At 38.8% G+C, this 21,535-nt stretch overlaps 1 protein-coding gene across 1 annotated transcript; it reads right to left on the reverse strand.

The window, feature by feature from the left end:
• Positions 1 to 19,096: 19,096 nt before the first annotated feature.
• Positions 19,097 to 20,935, reverse strand: LOC134366588 (probable ATP-dependent RNA helicase DDX53; the record flags this gene model as incomplete). Its single annotated transcript, XM_063082949.1, has 1 exon — positions 19,097 to 20,935. A coding segment is annotated over exon 1 (1,839 nt), but the record flags the coding sequence as incomplete, so codon positions are not given.
• Between the last annotated feature and the right edge of the window lie 600 nt (positions 20,936 to 21,535).

The raw sequence follows: 21,535 nt of genomic DNA on the forward strand, positions 1-21,535 counted from the left end.
GATATAAACCCATTTGTTTATCTTTTCTTTGGTTGCTTGTACTTTTGAGATCTTTTTCACAAAGTCTTTGTCCAGACCTACATCCTCAAGTGTTTCCTCTCTGTCTTATTTTAGGAGTTTTATGGTTTCAGGTCTAATACTTAAGTCTTTAATCCATTTTGAGTTGATTTTGATATATGGTGAATATATGTATATATATGAGAATAAAATTAGAAATTACCAACAAACAAAACTTTGGAAACTATACAAACTTATAGAAATGAAACAACATGCTCTTGAATGACCAATGAGTCAAAGAAGAAATAAAGCAGGAAATCAAAACAAATTCTTGAAACAAATGAAAACACAAGCACAACTTACCCAAACCTATGGGAAACTGCAAAAGCAGTACTAAGAGGGAAGTTTATTGCAATAAGTGCTTGATTCAAAAGAATAGAAATAAACAACCTAACTTTAAATGTCAAAGACTAGAAAAACAAGAACAATCTAATCCCAAAAGCAGTAGACAGAAACAAGTAATTAAAATCAGAGAAGAACTAAATGAAATAGAGACCAAAAGAATGGTACAAAAAAATCAACGAAACAAAAGGTTGTGTTTTTTTGAAAAGAAACACAAAATAGACAAGTCATTGGCCAGACTAACTAAAAAAAGAAGAGAGGAGATCCAAATACCAAAAATCAGAAATGAAAAATGAGACATTATGACCAATACCACGGAAATACAGAGAAGAGTTAGAGATTTTTATAAACAAATATGTGCCAACAAATTTGAAAATCTGGAGGGAAGAAATAAACCCAGGGGGTTTCAAGATGGCGGCTGGCGTGGAGTAGCTGAGGTGGAAAAGGCGGCCACTGGGCCTCAGGCAGCCAGGAAACTTGTGGACCTTCCTCTTGCCATCTCTTAAGGGAGGACTGCAGCTGCTGGCCGGTCGTGGGGGCTGAACGCCACTTTGCCCCCGGCAGGAGAGGCTGCCTCATTTACAGGCAACAGCTTTGAAGTGTGGAGCAGGAAAAGAATTGTTTCTTAGCTGCAAAAGCGAGTCTCGAAACAGGGAACACGGCGCCAGGGCTGCTGTGGATGCAGACAGGACCCCGGAGGCCGGGGCCGCGCTGAAGGCGGCCAACTGCCCTATTCAGGATTCGAGGTTTCAGGCCGGCATTAAAGAAGATTCCTGGGAGCGCCCGAGCCGCGCCGCGACTGAACAGCCCAAGGCGGCAGCTGCCGAGAACACGGAAGACGGCAAACCAGAGACAGAGTGAGCGCTCGACCTGGCACAGCACTGTGAGTGATCCCTGGCACAGATCTGTTCGGGGGGTGGATGCCCACGCGGCTCCCGCCTGCATCACCAGGCCACTCACCACCCCGGTGCTGCCTCCATTTTCCCAGGTGCGGGCAGCTCCGCCCAGCTCGGCCATCACTGAGCCCTCCCACTTGCTTGGCCTGGCGCGGGGCTTACCGGAGCCTGCGGGCCCGCCTCCTCTCCCTCTCCCTCCGCGGTTCTCTGGCGGGGCTGGTGCCGTGGGGCGTCCCCGGCCAGTGTTGGGAGGGCAAGGAAGTACGGGCGGGCCGACTGTCACTCCACCACACCCTGGACTCCGGCGCCCGGTAAACTTCCTGTTACTGGGAGGCAGATACCATCTCTGCGGCCACCAGTTTGGAAAAATGCCTAATGAATTTCTGGTTGGGAATAGTGTGGTAGGAGAGTTCCCAGGTCCGCTTGAACCTGCCAGAGAGCAGGCTGCAGGCGGGCGCTAGACTCGGTTTATACCGGGGGGGATACAAAGGTGAACAAGACCCGAGAAAGATCTACACAATGCTACAAAGGCACCCAGAGAGACCGGTCGTCTGTGCCTAGCAGAAACCTGGTACACTTCCTGGGCGAGGCGGTGCCGAGCAGGGTCTTGAAGGCCCAGCTGACAGACGAGGGTTGCAGAAGACACGCCCCAGCCCAGCACAGTGCGCACAGAGCGGGGAGACGTGCGGCCAGGGAGGCGGAGACTCGACAGAAACCACATACCCGGTGGGGTCGCCACTGCACGATCTAACAGCCTGGGCCAGAGCACACGGAACAGGGTGAAGTCCTGCACAGGAAGTGAAAGCTCAACAGAGATCACACACCCTGTGTTACATGATCCACCAGCCCAGCAGAGTCCAAGCTGACCAGAAAGGTGGCTCCCCGGTAAAGCCCAAGACCCGAGGCAACCACACACACAAGGCACTAGAGGCCAACTGAGCAGTCACGGAGGGAGCCATACCAAATTGGCAACCACAGCAAAATCCTAGTTAGTCATTAGTCTCAAACCGGTGGACTGTGAAACCCCCTGCCACAATGAATAAACACCAAAAAAAAGATACCAGAAATACAAAAAATCAAGAAAGTACACCACCAAAAGTTAATAAATCTCAAACTCTAGATCCTATAGAACAAGAAGCCCTTGAAATAACTGACAAGGAATTTCGAGTGATAATTCTAAGGAAACTGAATGAGCTACAAGAAAACTCAGCTAGACATCATGATGAAATGAGGAAAAGTATACAGGATCTGAAAGAGGAAATATACAAGGAAATCAATGTCCTGAAAAAAAATGTAGCAGAACTTGCAGAACTGAAGAAGTTATTCAGCGAAATAAAAAACACAACGGAGAGTTTAACCAGCAGGCTTGTCGAAGTTGAAGAGAGAACCTCTGAACTTGAAGATGGGCTGTTTGAAATAACACAAGCAGACAAAAAGAAAGAAAAAAGAATCAAGGACATTGAAGAAAATCTGAGAGAGATATCAGACAACCTTAAGCGATCAAATATCCGAGTCATGGGTATTCCAGAAGGGGAGGAAAATGGAGATTCCATTGAAAACATATTCAACAAAATAGTGGCAGAAAACTTCCCAGGTATAGGAAAAATCACAGATCTTCAGATCCAGGAAGCTCAACGATCTCCAAATGTATTCAACCCAAAAAGACCTTCTCCAAGACATGTCATAGTCAAATTGGCAAAACTCAGAGACAAAGAGAGAATCTTAAAAGCTGCAAGAGAGAAGCGTCAAATCACCTATAAGGGAGCCCCAATCAGGTTAACATCAGACTTTTCATCACAAACCCTAAAAGCTAGAAAGGAATGGGATGATATTTTCAGAATACTAAAAGGCAAAGATTGCCAGCCAAGAATACTCTACCCTGCAAGGCTATCCTTCCGAAATGAGGGGCAAATAGTATATTTCTCAGACAAACAAAAACTGCGGGATTTCACTACCACACGATCACCCCTACAAGAAATCCTCAAGGGAGTACTGGGTTTGGTTCCTAAAAAATAACTACCATTGCCATAAAAACCCAAGAAAAATTCTAAACCTGCTAGTATAATAAAAATGGCATTCATGAAGAGAAAACAAGCTAACAAAAACACTATCTACAACCTAAGGAACCACCAACAAAGAAAGCAAACAGTAAATCAGAAAGCAAGGAACAAAAGACACCTAAGACAACCAAACAACCAATAAAATGCTAGGAATAAATCAACACCTTTTAATAACAACTCTTAATGTAAAAGGCTTAAATTCCCCAATTAAAAGACACAGACTGGCTGACTGGATCAAAAAGCAGGACCCAACTATATGCTGCCTACAAGAGACCCACCTCACCCATAAAGATTCACACAGACTAAGAGTGAAAGGATGGAAAAAGATTTACCATGCAAACAGAAAAGAAAAACGAGCTGGAGTAGCTATTCTTATATCTGACAAAATAGACTTTAAACTAAAAACCATAAAAAGAGACAATGAGGGACACTACTTAATGATAAAAGGACTGATCCATCGAGAAGACATAACAATCATAAATATGTATGCACCCAATGTTGGAGCAGCCAGATTTATAAAACAAACTCTATTAGAACTAAAGAAGGAAATAGACACTAATACCATAATAGCAGGGGACCTGAACACCCCACTGTCAATATTAGACAGATCATCTAGGCAAAGAATCAGTAGAGAAACACAAGATCTAAACAAGACTCTAGACCAATTGGAATTGGCAGATATCTACAGAACATTCCACCCAACCATCTCAGAATATTCATTCTTCTCATCAGCACATGGATCATTCTCCAGGATAGATCACGTATTAGGTCACAAATCAAGTCTCAATAAATTCAAAAAAATTGGAATTATCCCATGTATCTTCTCAGACCACAATGGATTAAAACGAGAAATTAATAACAAACGAAACTCTGGAAACTATACAAACACATGGAAATTAAACAGCATTCTACTTAATGACATATGGGTCCAAGAAGAAATCAAGCAGGAAATCAAAAAATTTCTTGAAACTAATGAAAACAATGATACATCATACCAAAACCTGTGGGATACTGCAAAAGCAGTATTGAGGGGAAAATTTATTGCATTAAACGCTCACTTCAGAAGAATAGAAAGATGGCAAGTGAACAACCTAACACTTCACCTTAAAGAACTAGAAAAACAAGAACAATCCAAACCTAAAGTTAGCAGACGGAAAGAAATCATTAAGATCAGAGCAGAACTGAATGAAATTGAAAACCAAAAAACCATTCAAAAGATCAACGAATCAAAAAGTTGGTTTTTTGAAAAGATAAATAAAATTGACAAACCATTAGCATGGCTAACAAAAAAAAGAAGAGAGAAGACTCAAATAACAAAAATTAGAAATGAAAAAGGCGATATTACAACTGATTCATCTGAAATACAAGGAATCATTCGAGACTACTATAAACAACTATACGCCAACAAATTTGAAAATCTGGAGGAAATGGATAAATTTCTAGACACACACAAGCTCCCAAAACTGAACCGTGAAGACGTAGAAAATTTGAACAGACCAATAACAATAAAGGAGATTGAAGCTGTTATCAGAAGGCTCCCAACAAAGAAAAGCCCAGGACCAGATGGATTCACAGCAGAATTTTACCAAACATTCAAACAGGAATTGACACCGATTCTTTACAAACTATTCCAAAAGATTGAAACGGACGCAAATCTTCCAAACTCATTCTATGAAGCAAACATCATCCTGATACCAAAACCAGGTAAAGATATAACCAAAAAAGAAAACTACAGGCCGATATCCTTGATGAATATAGATGCAAAAATCCTCACTAAAATACTAGCAAACAGAATACAGCAACACATACGAAAAATTATTCATCACGATCAAGTGGGATTCATCCCAGGGATGCAAGGTTGGTTCAACCTACGCAAATCAATAAATGTGATACACCATATTAATAAACTCAAACACAAGGACCATATGATCATCTCTATAGATGCTGAAAAAGCATTTGATAAAGTTCAGCACTCATTCTTGACGAAGACCCTCTATAAGTTAGGTATAGAGGGAAAGTATCTCAACATAATTAAAGCCATATATGCCCAACCCACTGCCAATATCATCCTGAATGGGGAAAAGCTGAAAGCTTTTCCTTTAAGAACAGGAACTAGACAAGGATGCCCACTCTCACCACTCCTATTCAACATAGTGTTGGAAGTACTAGCCAGAGCAATCAGAGAAGAGAAGGAAATAAAGGGCATCCAGATTGGAAAAGATGAAGTCAAACTGTCTCTGTTTGCAGATGACATGATCCTATATATCGAACAGCCTTAAACCTCTACAAAAAAACTGTTGGAATTGATACATGATTTCAGCACAGTAGCAGGATACAAAATAAACACACAAAAATCAGTAGCATTTCTTTTCTCCAATAGTGAACATGCAGAAGGAGAAATCAAGAAAGCCTGCCCATTTACAATAGCCACCCAAAAAATAAAATACTTAGGAATTGAGTTAACCAAGGAGGTGAAAAATCTCTATAATGAGAACTACAAACCACTGCTGAGAGAAATTAGAGAGGATACAAGAAGATGGAAAGATATCCCATGCTCTTGGATTGGAAGAATCAACATAGTGAAAATGTCCATACTACCCAAAGTGACATACAAATTCAATGCAATCCCCATCAAAATTCCAAAGACATTTTTCTCAGAAATGGAAAAAAACTATTCAGACATTTCTATGGAACACTAAAAGACCACGCATAGCCAAAGCAATGCTCAGCAAAAAAAATAAAGTTGGAGGCATAACACTACCTGACTTTAAGCTATATTACAAAGCTATAATAACCAAAACAGTTTGGTACTGGCATAAAAACAGACACACTGACCAATGGAATACAATAGAGAATCCAGAAATCAACCCACACACTTACTGCCATCTGATCTTTGACAAAGGCACCAAGCCTATTCACTGGGGAAGGGACTGCCTCTTCAGCAAATGGTGCTGGGAGAACTGGATATCCATATGCAGGAGAATGAAACTAGATCCATACCTCTCACCGTATACTAAAATCAACTCAAAATGGATTAAGGATTTAAATATACACCCTGAAACAATAAAACTTCTTAAAGAAAACATAGGAGAAACACTTCAGGAAATAGGACTGGGCACAGACTTCATGAATACGACCCCAAAAGCACGGGCAACCAAAGGAAAAATAAACAAATGGGATTATATCAAACTAAAAAGCTTCTGCACAGCAAAAGAAACAATTAACAGAGTTAAAAGACAACCAACAGAGTGGGAGAAAATATTTGCAAAATATACATCTGACAAAGGATTAATATTCAGAATATATAAGGAACTCAAACAACTTTACAAGAAGAAAACAAGCAACCCAATTAAAAAATGGGCAAAAGAGCTAAGTAGGCATTTCTCTAAGGAAGATATACAAATGGCCAACAGACATATGAAAAAATGCTCAACATCACTCAGCATCCGGGAAATGTAAATCAAAACCACATTGAGATACCATCTAACCCCAGTTAGGATGGCTAAAATCCAAAAGACTCTGAACAATAAATGCTGGCGAGGCTGCGGAGAAAAAGGAACTCTCATACATTGTTGGTGGGACTGCAAAATGGTGCAGCCTCTATGGAAAATGGTATGGAGATTCCTCAAACAATTGCAGATAGATCTACCATACGACCCAGCTATCCCACTGTTGGGAATATACCCAGAGGAATGGAAATCATCAAGTCGAAGCTATACCTGTTCCCCAATGTTGACCGCAGCACTCTTTACAATAGCCAAGAGTTGGAACCAGCCCAAATGCCCATCATCAGATGAGTGGATACGGAAAATGTGGTACATCTACACAATGGAATACTACTCAGCTATAAAAACGAATGAAATACTGCCATTTGCAACAACATGGATGGACCTTGAGAGAATTATATTAAGTGAAACAAGTCAGGCACAGAAAGAGAAATACCACATGTTCTCACTTATTGGTGGGAGCTAAAAATTAATAAATAAATTCACACACACACACACACACACACACACACACACACACACACACACACACACATACACACAAACCGGGGGGGGGGAGAAGTTATAACAACCACAATTATATGAAGTTGATATGACAAGCAAACAGAAAGGACTTTGTTTGGGGGGAGGGGGGAGGGAGAAGGGAGGGAGGTTTTGGTGATGGGGAGCAATAATCAGCTACAATGTATATCGACAAAATAAAATTTAAAAAAATAAAATAAAATAAAATAAAATAAAGAAAAAAAAAAGAAAATCTGGAGGAAATGGATAAATTTCTGGACACATATAAACTACCAATACTGAAGCAAGAAGAAGTACTAAAATTGAACAGACCAGTAAGTAATGAGCAATGAGATTGAAGCAATAATCAACACTCTCCCAACAAAGAGAAGCCCAGGACCAGATGGCTTCACTGCTGGATTCTACCAAACCTTTAAAGAGGAATTAACACCGATTCTCCTTAAACTATTCCAAAAAATTGAAACAAAGACCGTTCTCCCAAACTCATTCTGTGAGGCCAGCATCACCATAATACCCAAATCAGACAGAGACATAACAACAACAAAAAAGCTACAGGCTTATATCCTTGATGAACATAGATACAAAAACTATCAACAAGACATTAGCAAACAGAATATAACAGCACATCAGAAAGATTATACACCTTGATCAAGTGGGATTCATGATCAAGTGGGATTATGATCAAGTGGGATTATGATCAAGTGGGATTCAACATGTGCAAATCAACAAAAACCATATTATTATCTCAACAGATGCAGAAAAAGCATTTCACAAAATTCAACATCCCTTCATAATAAAGGCTTTCAACAAATTAGGTAAGAAGTAAAGTATCTCAACACAATAAAAGTCATATATGACAAACCTAGTGCCAATGTCATCATGAATCTGGAAATGCAGAAAGCTTTTCCTTTAAGAACAGGAACAAGACAAGGATTTCCATTCTTACCACTCCTATTCAACATAGTACTGAAGCCAATGTAATTTTCTAAAAATAATCAAGGTCATTTTATAATCTGTTTTCCCTTATGCTATTAAACATTCTTTTTGCTTTTCTTTTGTTGTGGTTGCACAGTACATTTTTCATTGATTATGAATATTCATGAGATACAAAGCTGACTGTCACTACTCGTGCCCAAAATGTAATGGCTAGATCCATACTGGCAGCATGCCCATTAGTACAAATTGCGATTATACCCAATGTCCCCCACCCAATTATCCCCGACTTCACTACCCAACTCCCTTTCCTCCACTCCACTTTGTATCCCTAGGTACGTTCTCTCCCTCTGCAAGTCCAACACACCACTGTGGTCTTTCTTTGGTTCCTTCTTTCTCTCTTAGCAACCACTTATGAGTGAGTACATGTGGTATTTATCCCTCTGTGCTTTGCTTATTTCACTCAACATATTTCTCCAAGCTCATCTGTGTTGTTGCAAATGGAAGGATTTCATTCTTTTATGGCAGAGTGTTATTCTATAGTATATATATACCACATTTTCCTTATCCAATTATCCATCAATGTACATTTAGGTTGGTTCCATATCTTGGCTATTGTGAACAGAGCTGCAATGAACATGGGCGTGCAGGTATCTCTTCGACATGATGATTTCCATTCCTCTGGTATATACCCAGAAGTGGGATTGCTGGATCATATGGAAGATCAATCTGTAGTTGTCGAGAAAGCTCGATGCTGTTTTCCATAGTGGTTGTACTAATTTACAGTCCCACCAACAGTGTGGAGTGTTCCCTTCTCTCCACATCCTCATGAGCATTTGTTATTCTCCATCTTTTTGGCTATAGCCAGTTTAACTGGAGTGAGGTGGTACTGCAATGCGGTTTTAATTTGCATTTCCCTGATGACTAGTGATGTTGAGCATTTTCTCATGTACCTGTTGACCTTTTGTATGTCTTCCTTTGAAGAATGTATATTCAGTTCCTTCACCCATTTTTTAATTGGGTTATTTGGTTCTTTGCTGTGTAATTGCTTGAGTTCCTTGTATATCATGGAAATTAATCCCTTGTCAGATGCATAGTTAGCAAAAATTTTCTCCCAATCTGTAGGTCATTGTTTCACTCTGTTGATTGTTTCCTTTGCTGTGCAGAAGCTTTTTAGTTTGATATAGTCCCATTTGTTTACTTTTTCCTTGGCTGCTTGTGCTTTCATGCTCATGTTCATAAAGCCTGTGCCCAGAAAGAATTGCTGAAGTGATTCACCAATATTTTCCCTTAGTATTTTTACATTTTCAGGTCTTATACTTAAGTCTTTAATCCATTTTGAGTTGTTTTAATATATGGTAAGAGACGCATGTCTGGTTTTATTCTTCTGCATGTGGATATCCAATTTTCCCAGCACCACTTATTGAAGAGGCAGTCTTTTCCTCAATGTAGGTTTTTGTTGTCCTTGTCAAATATCAGATGGCTGTAAGCCTGAGGGGTGATTTCTGGGTTCTCTATTCTACTCCACTGGTCTGCCTGTCTATTTTTTTATGCTAGTACTTGCTGTTTTGGTTACTATAGCTTTGTAGTATAATTTGAAGTCAGGTAGTATTATGTCTCCAGCTTTAATTAATTAATTATTTATTTATTTGCTCAGGATTGCTTTGGCTATTCAGGGTCTTTTGTGATTCCATATGAATGTTAAGATTGTTTTTCCATTTCTGTGAAGAATGTCATTGGTATTTTGATGGGGGTTGCATTGAATCTGTAGATTGCTCTGGGTAATATAGACCTTTTTACAATGTTAATTCTTCCAATCCAGGAGCATGGAATATCTTTCCATCTTTTTGTGTCTTCTTTAATTCCTTTCAGTAGTGGCTTGTAGTTCTCATTGTAGAGATCTTTCACCTCCTTGGTTAAATTGGTTCCTAGGTATTTTATTTTTTTGTGACAATTGAAATTTGGCTTACTTTCTTGATTTCTCTTTCTGTTAGTTCATTATTGGAGAATATAAATGCAACTGATTTGAGGGATTTATTTTGTATCCTGCAACATTACTGAAATTATTAGCCAGCTCTAGGTGGTTTTTGATAGAGTCTTTAGATGTTTCTATATATGGGATCGTGTCATCTGCAAATAGGGACAGTTTGACTTCATCTTTTCCAATCTGGATGCCCTTTATTTCTTTCTCTTGCCTGATTGCTCTGGCTAGTACCAGAGGTGGTATGAGTGGGTATCCTTGTCTTGTTCCTGTTCTTAACAAAAAAGCCTTCAGTTTTTCCCCATTCAGAATGATACTGGCAGTGGGCTTGTCATAGATGGCTTTTATTGTGTTGAGATACTTTCCTTCTATACCTAATTGGTCGAGAGTCTTTCTCACGAAGGCATATTGAGTTTTGTCAAATGTTTTTTCAGCATCTATTGAGATAATCATATGGTTTTTATCCTTGAGTTTGCTGATGTGATGTATCAACATCAAACATGATGTTTGTTGAATGTGTTGACTTTCATATGTTGAACCATCCTTGCATCCCTGGGATGAATCCTATTTGATCATGGTTTTTAATTTTTTTAGTGTGTTTCTGTATTCTGATTGCTAATATTTTATTGAGGAATTTTGCGTCTATGTTCATCAAAGATATTGGCCTGTTATTTTCTTTTTTTGGTTTCTTTATCTGGTTTTGGTATCAAAGTTATGTTGGCCTCATCGAATGAGTTTGGGAGAGTGGCTTCTGTTTCAGTTTTTTGGAATAGTTTTAGGAGAATTGGTATTAATTCAGCTGTAAAGCCACCCAGACCTGGAGGCCTTTCTCTGTTGGAATATTGTTGATTACCTCTTCAATCTCGTTGTTTGTTGTCGGTCTGTTCAGGTTTTCTATATCTTCTTGATTTGGTCTGGGTAGTTTGTATGTGTCCAGAAACTTATCCATATTTTCCAGGTTTTCATTTTTGTTGTCATACAGTTGTTTATAATATTCTCTAATGATTCTTCATATTCCTGTGCTATTGGTTGTAATGTCCCCCTTTTCATTTCTAATTTTTGTTATTTGGGTCTTCTCTCTTCTTTTATTTATTTATTTATTTATTTATTTATTTATTTATTTATTTATTTATTTATTTATTTATTTATTTGTTTATTTATTTTGTTAACCTAGCTAATGGTTTGTCTATTTTATTTATCTTCTGAAAAAATAAACTTTTTGTTTTGTTGATCTTTTCCATTGCTTTTTGGGTCTCTATTTCATTTAGTACTGCTCTGAACTTAATTATTTCTCTCTGTCTACTACCTTTAGGATTAGATTGTTGCTGTTTTTCTAGTTCTTTGAGGTATAGGGTTAGGTCATTTATTTGAAGTCTTTACATTCTTTTGATGTAAGCATTTATTGCAATAAATTTCCCTCTGAGTATTGCTTTTGTAGTATCCCACAGGTTTTGGTATGATGTGTCTTTATTTTCATCAGTTTCAAGAAATTTTTTGATTTCCTGTTTGATTTCTTCTTGGATCCATAGGTCATTCAGGAGCCTATTGTTTAGTTTCCATCTATTTATATAGTTTCCAGAGTCTTGCTTGTTATTAATTTCCAGTTTTAGTCTGTTATGGTCTGAAAAGATACTTGGGATGTTTCAATTTATTTAAATTTGCTGAGACTAGATTTGTGGCCTAATATGTGGTCTATCCTGGAGAATGTTCCATGTGCTGATGAGAAGAAAGTATATTCTTTGGTTGTTGGGTGAAAAGTTCTGTATATATCTGACAGGTCTGGTTGGTTTAAGGTGTAGTTTAAATTCGGTGTCTCTTTGTTGATTTGTTGCCTGGAAGATCTGTCCTATACTGGGAGAGGGGTGTTCAGGTCACCCACTATTAATGTATTAGGTCCTATTTCTTTCTTTAGGTCTAAGAGTGTTTGCTTTATGCATCTGAGTGCTCCCATATTCAGTGCATACATATTTATGCTTGTTATGTCTTCTAGCTGGATAGATCCTTTTATCATTATACAGTGGCCTTCTTTGTCTCTTTTTATGTTTTTTGGTTTAAAGTCTATTTTATCCAATATAAGAATAGCTATTCCTGCTCATTTATGGTTTCAATTTGCATGTTATATCCTTTTCCATCCCTTCACCTTTAGTCTCTGTGTGCGTCTACAGATGAGGTGGGTCTCTTGAAGACTGCATATACTTGGGTCTAGCTTTTTAATCCAATCAATCAGTCTGTGTCTTTTGATGGGAAGTTTAATGCATTCACATTTAGGGTAGTTATTGACAAGTATTGTTTAATTCCTGTCATTTAGTTGCTTTTTGTTTAGATGATTCAAATATCTTTTGATCATTACTTCCCCTTTTATTTCTCTTCTTCAGTGTTAGCTGGAAATTTGAGGTGGCATGATTTAGCTTCTTTCTCTTTCTCACTGGCATTTTTGTTTTAACATCAGGTTTTTCTCTTTCTTGTATATTCATGATAGTGAATATTGTTCTTCGGATTCCAGATGCAGGACTCCCTTGAGAAATTCTTACAGGCCTAGTCGTGCAGTAGTGAACTCCCAGAATTTTTGTTTCTCTGAGAAATGCACTATTTCTCCCTCATTTCTTAAGGAGTGCCTTGCTGGGTAAAGAATTCTTGGCTGGCAATTTTTTTCTTTCAGTATTTTGAATATATAATTCCACTTTCTTCTGGCCTGTAGGGTTTCAGTTGAGAAGTCTGCTGTTAGTCTGACAGGGGTTCCCTTATAGGTGACTTGTCATTTTTCTCTTGCTGCTTTTAGAATTCTCTCTTTGTCTTTGAGCTTTGCAAATTTGACGATAATGTTTCTCAGAGAGGATCATTTTGGATTGAATCTGTTTGGCAACCTTTGAGCTTCCTGGATCTGAAGGTCTGCATCTCCCCCTACACCTGGGAAGTTTTCTGTTATTGAAGTTTTCAATATCTTTTCCTTTCTCCAGCCCTTCTGAAATACCCACAATTTGGATGCTAGAGCACTTGAGTTTGTCTGCTATCTCTCTTAATTTTTTGTCATATTTTAAATTCTTTCCCTTTTTTTTTTTTCTGGTCTGCCTGGGTTATTTCAAAAAGACCACCTTCGATATCTGAAATTCTTTCTTCTGCTTGCTCTAGCCTGCTGCTCACCTCTCTGTTACGTTTTTTATTTTATTGACTGAGTCTTTCATTTCTAGGAGTTCTGCTACACTCTTTTTTTAAGGTATCAATCTCTTTGTAAATTTCCTCCTTCGTGTTCTGGACATTTTTTCTTGTTTCATTGTGTTCTCTAATTGAGTCTTCTTTTACCTCTTTGATTTTTCTTCAGATCATTGCTCAGAATTCCTTTTCAGACATTTCAAGGATTCCATGTTCTATGGGGTCTGAAATTTGAGCATTACTGTATTCCTTTGGTGGTGTCATATCTTCTTGTTTTTTTGTAGTTCTAGTATTTTTTCATTGATGTTTGGTCATCTGGTAGAGGACTTGCTTCTTCTACTACTCTGGGGTTATCTATGAGGATAAAGACTTCTTCCTCTATTTTCAGGCTCTACTAGTGACCCTTCTTATATCTATGTAGTCAAGTGAGCAGCAGGTTGCCTTTAGAGTGGCCCTGGCTGGTACTGTGGTGGTGAACTGTCCTTGCAGTGACAGTAGGTGCGGCAGTTGCTAAATAACATCACCTTGACTCCTGTTATAGAATCTGTGGCCATAGACTGAGCTCCCAGTACCACATGGATCTCGGCTCACCTCTGCACTTGCTGGGCGTATGGGCGCTTCCCTCTGGGGCCTAGGACTGAGCCCTGGTGCCATGTAGGTCTGAGCTCACCTCAGAGGCTGCTGCAGCTGTTGGCACTTCCCTCTGGGGCCTAAGAGTGAGCCCCAGTGCCACACGGGTCTCCACTCCTTAAACATTCTTTAAGAAAATGATTTCTATTCTTCCAAATCAGGAATAGATATGCTGCAATTCATTTAACTAGTGCCCTATCATTGGACCTCGGGGTTTTTAAAAAATTACTTAAATTAACACTTTAAGCCTTGTACATAAATATTGGTATATATGTGATTATCTTATTAAGGTAAATGTCTAGAAGTAACATTACTGGGGCAAAGTCTATTAAACATATACAGATTTTATCCATAATTTCAACTATCTTTCCAAGGAATATAATTATGCCAAATTGTAATTTACTGGTGTTTATTTCCCTGCATGTTTTATAGCATTAGGTATTTTCAGGGTTTTTTTTTTTCTTTCTAATCTTAGCCCAATTTTCCAGAGAAAAAGTTATGTCATTGGTTTAATTTTTATTCCTTTCACTCTAAAGAAGTCACGCACTTTTTAACACAATTACTCTTCACTTTTCTGGTGAATTGTCTTTTACATTTCTGTCCAAATTTCTACTTTGGGATTCATCTTTTTTTTCTTTGTAAAAAGCTCTGTATGTTAAATATAAATAACTATGATTGTGTTATATATTTAAAATTATTATTCTGGTGTTTCCTGTGTCTTTGATGGTACTTTTGACATTAAGAAGATTTTCATTTTTATGTTGTCAAACCTATTAATTTTCTGTGTTTGCTTTTATGTTTAAAAATTATTTTCCATTTTGATATCAGAAATTATTTTCCTATGTAAGCTTCAAGTTCTTTTCTCTTTTATAAAGAGCAAGAATCTAGTGTGGATTACTTTTTAATGGTAGGAGAATTTTGTTAATCAATTGTTCTGGCATGTATCACATAACTTTCATTTATTTATTTTATTTAGTTAGTTTAGAATAGACTTTCCTTTCTTTTCTGATTTAAAATTTCACCTTTATTACATACCTTATTTATATACAGATTTATCTCTGGACAGTTCTCTCTCACAGTTTGTCAATCACATGGGATAAAAATGTTTTAAGTATTGTACTTTTATAATGTATTTAAATACCTGATTGTGCAATTCCTCTTAATTCATTTGAATTTTTCAAAGTTGTCTCTGTCGGAATGCAAACTAGTATAGTATAAATGTCAACATTATTGTTAGATAAGGAGAGCTACAGAAGTTTTGAAATGAAGGAGAGCAGACAGGAACTTAGGGAAAATGTGGCACTTTGGCTGGACCCAGAATGATGACTATGATTTGGCTTGGCAGAGAGGAAAGAAAAGGGACATTCCAGACCGGGGCGAATAGCCTGAGCAGCGCCCAGAATACTGAACAAGCAGTGTATAATGGGTGATGGGAGAGTGAGGGTGAAAGGGATCTAACATTTGTGGAATACCTACTGAATGTGAGTCACTATGCTAAGAATCTTATAGGAAAATCTCTGAGGGCAGCTGAATCCTCAGACTTTCACTCCTGTGCCAGTGCATGTTCAGTGCCTTGGTTTCAAGCCCTTCCAATTTGGATGCAGAACTCAGTGTTTCTTTGACTTTCTGAGAAACAATTTGCTCACACAAGAACTTTATTGGTCAAAGTAAACCAGTTTCTTGACCTCAACACCATACATTTCAGACCAAAAGATCAGTTGTCATAGGGTGCTATCTGGTGCATTATAGGGTGTTTATCGCTGACTTCTGCCTGCTGGATGCCAGTAGCAATTCTGCTCCCTGATAGGGACAACTAAAACGGTCTCCAGACATTGCCAAATGTCAAACTGGGGACAAAATCAACTCCAGTTCAGAAACACAGATTGCAACAAAGACAGGAAAGTTTACAGGGGGGTTTATATTACACAGTGCACAATATATAATCTCTTTTTGTTTTCCTCCCTGAAGTGCCTTCGTGGTTTTGCCTTGGATTGATTGTACCCCCCAAACCTTGAATCCCCCCACCCCTGTGATGGTGTTAAGAGGGTGGGAAATCCTATTATGGTAACTTAAAGATGGAGCCTTGAAGAGGTGATTAGATTGCAGGACCATGCTGTAGTGAATGGATTAATAATTGTGGTCAGGGGCATGGTTTGAAGGGCTTTAAAAGGAGATTGAGGAGGTTCATCTCTGCTCTCTCTGCTTCTTGCAATGAGAAGGGTCACTGTCACCACCACCAGATATGTTCCTTGGACTTTGGACTTCCCAGCCTCAGAAACTGTCAGCAATAAATTTCAATTTCTTTATAAAATACCCAGTTCCGTATATTTTGTTATAAGCAACAGAAACAGACTAATACAGTATCTCTACAACTAGGTTTGATTTGCTGTTGTTGCTTGTTTCTTTTTGCTGAATTTATTGCACAGTGTCTCAACCACGGCACTACTGACATTTGGGCCAGATAATTCTCTGTTGTGGGGAGCCTCTCCTATGCATTGTGGGGTGTTTAGTGGTACCCAGGAGATGCCAATGCTACCACCACCACCCCAAGTTGTGACAACCAAATCTGTATCTAGACATTGACAAAATTGTCTCTGGTGGAGGACCGCTGATACAACTATACCAAAGATAGGAAATTTGTAGGGCTTTATTCTATACAATCCATAAGATATAGCTTAGAAACCCTCTATTTTTTTTTTCCCTTTGGAGTCTATCACTATCCTTTCAGTGATGGAGATGCAAGGATTACTCAAAGCCCAAATATTTGAAAGCTATGAGAGGCCCAGAGGGACTACACCAAGCTAACTCCTGCAAGAAAGGAGAAAGCTGGTGCAGCCCTGAGCTCGGTCATGTCTCATCTTCTGTGGTAGTATCCAGACCTTGGCCATGTAACAAGCTGAATATAGTATTAAAAGAAGTACAGAAAGGAGTGTGTGAACAGGACAGAAAATGATCTCAGTGTTTCCTACTAATGAATCAGGACATCTTTGCTGTTTCCAGCATGTGCTGTTTTCAGCACATAATGTTCCCATTCTGTGCACTTAAGGCTTTTGCCCTTTGTGCATTCCCTATTCTAAACAGGCCCCTGTGTTCCCAAAGGAGCCCCTTCTTGGTTACTATGCAACTGGTTGTTTTGTTTTTCTTATGGTCTCTCAAGGATTCTCCATCTCAGCACTATTGTTTTAGGCCAGATAATTCTTTGTTGTGTGGGACTGTCCATAGATTGCAGGGTGTTTAGCAACTTCTACCCACTAGATGCCAGTAGTTCCTCACCCCCCGCCCAAAGTTGTAGCAACCATTACTGTCTTCAGATATTGTCAAAGGTCTCCTGGGTAGCAAAGTACCCCTGGTTAAGAACCGTTCTTCTGTCTCTACTTACCTTTCTCCATACACTGGCTCTTCTTTTCAGCCTTTTCTTATAGAAGAAATGCACACTTTTCTTACTCACAGACACTGAGTGATAGTTTTTGTTGTTGTTGTTATTTAGACATGATTGAGTAGGTTACTTATGAATATTAGAAATTATGAGATTAAGCACCTGGTATATGTCATTCAAATGTGTTAACCATTGCTATTAATTTTATCAGGAGATATTGAGCCTATATATAAAACCTTTAAAAGCAGACTTTAAACCTCAAATACCTATGCCTAGAGTGTTTAACTCTTTTTTCCTCTTAATTTCTGACTTATTTGTGTTCACAACTAAGGCAAGCAAGCTGTGGGAAAAGACAGTTGCATTCATTTTTCTCTTTATTTTGCCAGAAATGTTAAGTCTTAACTAATTCCAACGTTTCCATGAAAACTGAATTTTGGAATTTATTTTGCATCATTGTGGCGATATTGTTTGCAATTGTGAGATGTATGTTGCTTCTAAGTAAGGCATAAGAGATGGAATTATAAACAAAATTAGAGTTTTACTAAAATGGGTTCCTATGGCAAGAGTGTCATCTGATTTTTTTATATTTTCCCCAGTAGATGATATATTTCTCTTTCACACTCAATTTTTCCTCTGGTGTGTGTGTGTATATGTGGTTTTGACCTTTTCAAGACAAATTGAATCAAAAATTAAAAACAAAATATGATGAAAAGAAAAGCAAAGAATAAAAAGAAACCTGCCAGTCACATTACAAAGTTACTAAACATGCAGAAAGTATTTCTGATCTTTAAAAAGGGTTTCTTTGTTCAATTTATTACACAAGGGTGCAATTTCCCCTAGATTAGATTATAAGGTGTTAATACAAAGTTGGGGTACACGATTTTACTTATAATATCACAAAATTTTAGAGGTGAAGGAGACCCCCAATTTTTTTAATCTAACCATCCCATTTTATGAGTGGAGAAATTGAGACCTAGAGAAGACAAGTGACCTCCCTGGAATTTCTAATCAGTGGTTAGTGACAGAATTCACGTAAGGATATGATTCCCAGACAGTCAGACACGTGTTCTCTTGGTTACATCTATCAGATAATATAGAACTGTAGAATCTTCTAGAAGATTTAGCACTTATTTTCTAATGAACTAAAAAATAATTCAGGAATGACAGTGGAGATATGTTTAGGGATTACTGTGGCACCAACCATTGGGGGTGCTGGGGAGAGAATATTTTGACTGGAATAAGCTTAATGAAAGCGATGTATGCTGCAATTCAGCGCAACTATTATAAAGCAAGAAAAGCACCATCACTGCCTTCTCCCAAGTCTTTAAGACAGATCGACATGGCAGACTATTAAAGAAACAAGATTTTACCAATACATAGCATTCAATTTTTCCCCACAAAGTATCTCATGCTCTCATTTTAAAAACATTTTTTTATTAAAGAACATACACAGTATTGAAAGCTTAGAGTTATTTAAGAATCAGTTATGTCTTCAAACTGCCAGTATGTTTCCAATAACTTTCTTATGTATCTTGAATACTGTGTATGTTCAACATGCCTTAAATCTTCCCGTAGCTGGTACAACTTTTCAATGTAAACATAATTCTTCTTGGGTTTTCCTCAAGATTTTCCTGGTCTTTTTTCTGTGTCCCCTTTTTTTGTTTATGGAAGTTGTATCGCTTGGCCATCGCTACAAGATCTTCTGGGACACTCTGATTTGCTCTTTTCAGAATTTGAATCAATTCATTGGCAATCTTTGAATTATCTTGAGTGATAAGGGAAATTGACGTTCCAGTCTTTCCTGCTCGTCCAGTACGTCCTACTCTGTGGATATATTCTTCAATGTTTTGTGGGAAATCATAATTATATACGTGTGTGATATCGTTAACATCAAGTCCTCGGGATACTAAATCAGTTGTAATCAATATCTTCACTTTTCCACTTTTAAAGTCTTCTAATGCTTCCTCTCGATCACATAGCTCTCTGTCACCATGTAGTGATTGCACAGGGAGGCCTTGGATACCAAAATCACTTGATAAGTCATCAACAACAAGTTTTCGGTTGACAAACACTATGACTTTGTCTTTTGGTGACATATTCTCTAGGAATTCTTGGATAAGAGCTCGTTTTTCTGCTTCTGTGGTAACGATTATATTTTGCTTCACTGTGTTTACAGCAACTAGATCCAGAGTGCCAACATAAACAATCATAGGCTCTTTCAAATAAGACTGTGCAAGTCTACGGACAGAATCTGGCCAAGTTGCACTTGTCATAACAGTCTGCCGATCTGGGCGCACATCTAACAAAATTTTCTTAATCTGGTGCTCAAGCCCCAGATGTAGCATTTTATCTGCCTCATCTAAGACCAAGTAGGTTATGCTTCGTAGGTCAACAAACTTATTCATTTGCAGGTCATTCAGTCTTCCAGGAGTTGCAATAATGATATCTACACTTTTGGTAATGCCTTGAATTTGTCCTTCTCTATTTCTACCACCATGTATACAAATACTTTTCAGACCTTTATATGAATATTTAGAACATTCAGCTTCCACCTGAAGAGCTAATTCTCTGGTGGGAGTGAGGACTAGCATGCCAGGTCCATTCCTTTGTTCTCTAGATATCGGTTGACCATCAAGATGAATAAACCCAGGCATTAAGTAGGACAATGTTTTGCCTGTGCCAGTTTGGGCAACTCCTATAAGATCTACTCCTTTTAAGGCAATGGGCCATGCCTGTGCCTGAATTGGTGTTGGTTTTTGAAAACCCGCCCTTGTTATGCTTTTCATAAGTTCTGTGTACGGACGGAAAGCGTCCTCAAATTCACAAGCTGGATTAGGGATGGGACGCTTCTCACCATCTTTCAAGTCATCACACATTACGTTGTAATTTTCTTTCCTCCACTTGTCTACCTGTTCTTTAGACATGGAGCTTGTAGCTTTGGATTCTGTGTAAAAGTCTTTCTTAATTGGTGGTAAATCTGCCCACTTTCTTTTTTCCCACGCCACGGCTTCTGCCTTAATACGATCCAAATCCATCAATGGCGGAGCTTCTCTGACAACGTTAACTGTGCTTACGTCTCTCCCAACAGGAGGTTGGGACGCAGCATTATCCACATCCGATTCTGAACGGTACCTTTCTTGTCTTTTAATAAGAGTATCTATAGCTGCCTTGGCCTTTGCTTTCATATCTTTGCTGCCAAAAATTTTCACTACTGCTTCGCAATCCCCCTTTTTAATCTGTATTTTAGTGTTTGTCGAACGCTGTAGGTCTTTTATTTTTGACCCACCACGACCAATGACTGAGCCAACCAGGTGGTTCTCCAGTCTAAAGCAGAGTGGTGGTTCATGGGAGCCTGCGGCTCTAGGACCCAAACCGCCTGAGGGGCCATTCCAACTGCTGCCTCTGCCACCTCTGTCATCGCAGCTGGCCCCAGGAGCTCCTGGACTACGCTCTGCCCTCTTCCAGTCCGGGACCCGGGACATTGTAGGGTAGAGGTAGTGTCGGTGCCAGCTTCTGGCCTACATACGGTCAGGAGATGCGAGAAGGTCTGGTCTGCAGCCTCCCACTCTGCAGGCTTTGAAGCGGCTGTTACCTAAGCAACCAGTGTTTGAGGCTGCAGAGGGGAGGGGCGTTGAATGCCTGACCAATCACGGGGCCGGGACTAGTGTGATGTAAGCAGGTGGCTGTGACGTACATTTAAAGAGGCACTCCCTCTCAGGGGCTGACCCTGCCAGCAATTACAGGACCCTGAGAGAGCGCCTTCCTAACTTTTGTGACCTGAGTGTCCAGCTCACTCTCACTCTCCTCATGATAGTTCTGGCTCAGCTTGGGGGCAACCTTGAAGCAGGCCTTAAATTTGTACACATTGAACTTTTTATAGGCCCATTATTTCCATAGGAGAAAAAAATAGAGTTCTAAAAAATTAACTTATTTGTTTGTATACTTGTGTGTTTATGTGTTTATTTGTTTTGGTAAATTTCTTTTGGAGTATCAACAATACTTGGTCTAGAGGAATTCATCACTCCCCTGCCCTCTAGTGTAAATTAAATTATACCATCAATGGTCTCTCAGGTACATACTCA

Source organism: Cynocephalus volans, chromosome X (genome assembly GCF_027409185.1).
Source record: "Cynocephalus volans isolate mCynVol1 chromosome X, mCynVol1.pri, whole genome shotgun sequence".
Lineage (NCBI taxonomy): Eukaryota > Metazoa > Chordata > Mammalia > Dermoptera > Cynocephalidae > Cynocephalus > Cynocephalus volans.